Raw genomic sequence first — 6,077 nt, 5'->3', positions numbered from 1 at the left:
ATATATATATATATATATATACATATGAGCGGTGAGTGTTGATATAGATATGACTAGGTGTGAGATTCAGTAAGGTAGCAATGAATGAGAGACAATAATAAAATGCGATTGGTACGAAGAGGAAGGGCAGCTGTGATGGTGGCAATTTTTCTTCTTGTATCGTTCTCTTTCATTTAACATAAACCTACATCACTCCTTGATCGACAGTGCGCAGGCATCGTCATTTGCTGTTGATTGCAAGGACGACTTTCATCGAGATACAGCTATGGCTATACGGGAAGAAAACAGAGGGAGAACCGAATTTCAGATGTTTCGGACTTTAATTACCAAACAGACTAACATGTAGATAATATATACATATGTATGTTTTATGTATATATATATATAATATGCATATATATATATATATATATATATATATATATATATATATATATATACGACATATATGCATGTGTGTGTGTAAATGTATGTGTGTGTGTGCGCGTGCGTGTAATTAGTATAAAGAAGCGGATCTTGTCACTGCTGACGTTTGACCTCGCGGATTGATATCACGAAGAAAAAATGTTCCCATAGAACGGCGCAATATTTTGTAATATAGCTTACATTTAAAATATCATTTGCATTTACTGTGAACATTCTTAGTAATTCTATTACATTTTCGTGGATGAATTTTTAAAGATCGCTTTATTTTTAGATTTTAAATGAGTCGTGAATATTTTGGGCGTTTGCGCTGCGTTCCAGCGCAAGGTAAGAAGTAGACAAGATGGCGGCCATTCAGTTGACAGTGGGAGAATAGATGAGTTTGAAAGATTGCCAATCATTGTTATTTCATCTTCTCATCTGCAAGTGATGAAACGACAGCAAGACAGAGACGTCTCACCTCGTAGCAAGCGTATGAGAAGCAGCTATGGAACGAGTGATCATGATTTAAATAGGAATATACTAAGCCCAGACATGGATCGTCGCGATGGCCGTACCACCGTTAGTGCTAGTACAACTGGTTGTGCTGGTTCTGTTAGCGGTAGTAGCACTGCTGTTGTTACTTCTAAGATCCTTCCAGCAGGAGCTTCGACAAATTCTAACCGAGGTGGAACAGCTGGGAAATCTTATCGAACGACGTACGACCACGATGTCGAACATTCCAGGAAACCGTATCGAGATGATAGAGTCGGGGGCAGCGGTGATTATAGTCACAATTCTTCATCTTCGTCTTCATCTCGATCGACGGCTGACAACAGAGCGCCACCAGCAACAATCCAAGAACCATACCGGTCGTTATGTATCAGTAACCTCAATCCCAAGATTTCGGAATCCATTTTGGTTGAAAGATTATACTGCGAATTCGAACGTTTTGGTGTCTTCAACATCCGGCTCTCCTACGTCGGCGACCAAATGGTGGCTTACGTGAATTTTCGTTATCCTGAAGATGCACGGGCTGCCAGACACGACAAGTCCAATAATTTGGTCCTTTTTGACCGACCTATACGTGTGGAGCCTGTTTTAAACAATCGCCGTAGAAGCAACAGTCCGTCTACCACAGACTACATCTCAAGACCAGGAGCTGCAGCCATTCTCGCTGTTTCTGACAGATTCGCCAACCGAAGTATTTCACCCGGACTGCCTTTGGTTGCCGGGCGAAGAGCTGGTCGCAACGTGAATCCTATCCGAGATCTACCCAGAGAAAGGGAATACCTTTATACAGACTCGAGGCATGGAAACATCGAAAAGAACCCGGTCAACCAGCGGCATCCTTCTCCAGAGACTGAAGAGAAAGCTACTCGGACTTTATTTGTTGGCAATCTCGATCACAGTGTTTCGGAAACGGAATTACGGAGACACTTCGAACGCTTCGGAGTTGTTGAAGATATTGACATTAAAAGGCAGCAGAGAGGACAGGGAAATCCTTATGCATTCGTTAAATTCATAAATTTGGATTGTGCACATAGAGCCAAGATTGAAATGTCAGGTAAGCACATAGGTAAGTTTCAATGCAGGATTGGTTATGGTAAAGTGACCCCGACTACATGTTTGTGGGTCGGAGGCCTCGGCCCTTGGATCACTTATTCAACTTTATATCGCGAATTTGATCGTTTTGGAGCTATCAAAAGTATTGTATGGCCACACAGCAAACCACATGCTTATGTTTTATATGACAGTAAAGATGCTGCCCAGGCGGCATTTCAAGAAATGAGGCGGAACCCTTTCGGGGAGAAAGACTTCTCGTTAAGGGTTGACTTTTCTGATTCTAATCATATTCCTTTCCCGTCAACGTCTGTTGATGGTAAATCCGACAATACGGATCATATAAGAGACTTTACTAATGCTTCCTATGGATGCGGCGATCAAAGACGGACTGACGGCTTTGTTGATTCACATGTATCGGACAAAACTCGGCCTCGTGATCCGTGGCACCCGATCGAAGCCGATCCCATTAATGTGTTTAGAAATCCTGACAACCCGCGCGATTTCGAACACAGAGGTAGCAATCGAATCGAAGTGATGGAGCGAGCCGTCAGTCTTCATGGTGACCGACGTAAAAGAGGACGTTCTCCACCTGATGAATTTCTTCTTAATGAAAAACGATATAGGTCTCTCAGTCAAGAACGACCGGATATTTACCGTGCTGCCAGAGAAAATGAATTCCGCGAGCAAAACAAACCAGACATTAAATTACCCCAGGAACTAACATCGGACAGAAATTCAGAGGTGAACAAAAAAGCTCGCCCTCCCACGGAGAAAGAACTCAGCGTGGCGGAGCATGTGAACAATTTGGTAGATTTAGCAAAGTGCTTACCTGTTGCTTGGAACGGTGCTCTTATATTAAAAAACAGTGCATTTCTCGCCCGTATGCATGTTGTTAGTGGTGATGTAACTATAGTCGATACCTTAATGAGAGATACCACCACAACAGAAACATCAGTACTTCGTATCACTCAGAGACTGAGGCTTGACCAACCGAAATTAGATGAAGTTGGCAGGCGGGTCACTTCGTCTGGCTCACATGGACACTGTATTCTTTTAGCTCTGCCTAGTACTTTACCGAATTGCGAAGTGGGACAAATTCAACAAAGACCTTTAAAAAATTTAGTTAGCTACTTAAAACAGAAAGAAGCTGCTGGCGTAATCTCCTTGCCACCCAATCCTTCAAAGGACAAAGAAAATGTTGGAGTTTTGCATGCATTCCCTCCATGTCAGTTTGGGTATAACTTTCTTCTTGGCTGCGCCCCAAAATTACCTGCTGAGCCGATTAAAGATGATTATTTGGTTGTGATAGTTGTACGTGGTGCTACATGAATGGAAGAACGTATCACATCTGTGTTTAACATCATTGAAAAGGATGGAGAAAAACAAACACACACACACACACACACAAAGGCCCTACTTTCCCCCTCCCCTTCAAACTTTAAAAACCATTAGAATTATCCATTTTTTTTTTATACATCTTCCAAACTTGGAAATATTCTTATCAAAATTCTAATGGTTACCCACTCCTTTAAAAGCTCTGTTTTTGGGGTATTTTTTCTGTAAAAAAAAAAAAAAAAAGTCAGTTTAAACAAAACTGAAATGTTTTACTGCCAATATAGATTTACCATTTTTTTCTTTAATGGAGATGAATGTTTTCATAGGAATTAGCCACAGAACACTTTGGTGCCAAACAAAAGTTTAGAAGGAAAAGAAAAATGTTTAACTCTTGGTAAAATAACGAAGATATTTAAAATTTTATATTGAATAACAGAATGAAAAAAACATAAAAACTATTTCTGAAATGATAAACCAGAAAGCCAACCATCAGGAAGAATGGAAAACTGAAATCTTCATATTCCACAACTCCAGCAGCTGTACCTCATTGCTAAACTGTGAAGTATTATGAAGAAGAAGAAGAAAAATTAAGACTAAATAACAAACAGCAAGTCTACATAGAAAGGACTCTCTGCATACACCACCACTACTACTAACATCATCATCATCATCATCATCATCATCATCGTGATGAAGCAAGTGTCCAGCTGCAAGGCTAGACTGGTTGTTCAATGGTCAGAATGTGGCACTACCAAATCTTCTCTTCAGGTATGTTCTCTTGAGTTTTCTTAGTTTATAATTTGTTAGATGAAGAAAGAACAACTTCTCATCGACCCTTCCCCCTGCTCAAACAGACCTCGAGGGCCACAATCATTCTTGCTGTGACCATCCTGTCTTTATGGACCACAGTAGAATGATATTTTTGTTTTTAACAGACCCTCATCTTGCAACCCAAGTTTGCTATACACACAAAGGTGATGAATGCTTGAAATGACCACTAAGCTAAGTTACTCAAACTACTCTTTTCTTCCCCATTACATAAGATTGTTTCTGAAATTTCAGAATTTTAGAAATTCCTCCTTCATCTACAACACTGGTTTTCAACTGAGGTCCATATGGCCCCTGAGGATCCATGTAAGATTTTTGGGGATTCACCCAACAAAATAGTAAATTGGGGATCCACAATAATATTTTAAGGACCCCTGAAAAAATTTTGCTTCAGATGCATAAATTGGTGTGTATTGTAAGAAACAGCTAGGTTTCTTTCTCAAATGTTTTACATAGTTCATTCTACACAAGTGAATGTGCGATAAACAAAATAGGAATTTTGAAAGTTGTTTCTATTAAATTAGTTTTTAAACATCAACTGACTATGGGGGTCCACCAGAATCAAATAGCAATCAGAGGGGTCCGTAGATGAAAAATGGTTTAGAACCCCTGGACTAACTAGTCAAAACTGGAATGTCTTTCGATATAGGTCTGTTCATGTAGAATTGATCTGAAGCTAACAACAACAGGTTACAAATCAGTAAAAGAGCCTTTATATGGTTCAGCCTGATATAGATAGCAGCTAGATCCCCATAAAATCGTACACTATCTTCTAGATCATCCACTGTTGCCCTTCCCCTCAACTCTACTAAACAATAATAGCATCATTTCAGTTTTTAATTCCTGTCTCCTTTAAAGCTCATATGCTCACCATCATAAAATAAACCCATGTTGAACTTGGTAAGTTCTAACTTTTATCCGTCTTTTAATTCAATTCAATGTCGAAGACTCAAATTAGAATTACTGCAAGTTTGAGCAGATGATCGGATAAGCACTTGGCCCCACTCCCTCTCACTTCTAATCTTTTGTTTCCTCATTAAACACTATTTTCGTCTTGTTAAGTTCTTTACTATCCTTTTTATTTGTTATCCCTGAAATTACACACAAAATTGTCAGATCTCTGTTGGTTAACTTCACAGGTTTCACTATGCACACACCTTCTATTATATTTAACCCTGGGTGATGTAAAGTTTTACCAAAGATAATGTTTATATTGTTTGATGCCACTGAAATAAACGAGGGTTTACAATGTTGGTAAGTTATGTAGCAATTATCAATTTGTATTTTATTCTCGCTAATGTATGTTTAACAATCGGGTCTATGAAGAAGTCGTACATGTGTTTTTAGTCAGTGAAATAAAGCATGAATGCCCATCATTTCCATAACATAATTGCTTCTATTAAGATAGTCGCTGAGTTACCTCCCTTACTTTGCTCCTCTGTGTCAACTCTTTGATAATTATTGTTACTAATTGCTATGAAGCATCATTACCTTTATTTGTTTGTTTTCTCTTGTAGGCACCAATGAAATACTAATCTGATGGCCTATATGCATTTTAGTATTCTCTTTCCTGCCGATCTTCGGGATTGTTCAGGACCTACAGCAAGTATTCCACCCATATATGCATACACATAAATACATACACACTCATATACATGCAAACAGATACACATGCATACATACCAAATATCAAGCTTTTTTTTTTTTTTTTTTTTTTTACTCATTCAAGAACTGGCTTTTTATCTTGGTTAAAAAATATCTCATCTAAAAAATTAAAAATTTCATAACCCAAAGAAATGCTAGAGTGTTTGGGGAGGTTTGTTTTTTTTTTTTAATATTTTTTTTAATGAGGAAACAACTAATGATTGTTAGTTAAAAGATGAGGTTCTTAGCCTGGTTTTGTTTTCACAAAATCATTTAAAATAAGAAAAAGAATAAAAAAAAGC

The 6,077-nt window shown here is 38.4% G+C and overlaps 1 protein-coding gene across 1 annotated transcript in view; it reads left to right on the top strand.

Moving 5' to 3' along the window:
* Positions 1–484: 484 nt before the first annotated feature.
* LOC106877304 (RNA-binding protein 15) overlaps positions 485–6,077 on the top strand; it is an 8,902-nt gene continuing 3,309 nt past the window's right edge. Inside the window, exons 1-2 of the mRNA XM_014926172.2 lie at positions 485–4,071; positions 5,649–5,733. Of these exons, the coding sequence (XP_014781658.2) occupies positions 853–3,297 (2,445 nt within the window). The 5' untranslated portion in view covers positions 485–852 and the 3' untranslated portion in view covers positions 3,298–4,071; positions 5,649–5,733. The remainder of the gene's footprint in view (positions 4,072–5,648; positions 5,734–6,077) is intronic.

This window comes from Octopus bimaculoides, chromosome 25, assembly GCF_046866305.1.
Source record: "Octopus bimaculoides isolate indiv1 chromosome 25, ASM4686630v1, whole genome shotgun sequence".
NCBI lineage: Eukaryota > Metazoa > Mollusca > Cephalopoda > Octopoda > Octopodidae > Octopus > Octopus bimaculoides.
The sequence above is the reverse complement of the archived record's forward strand: the minus strand, read 5'-3'. Positions and strand labels throughout refer to the sequence as shown.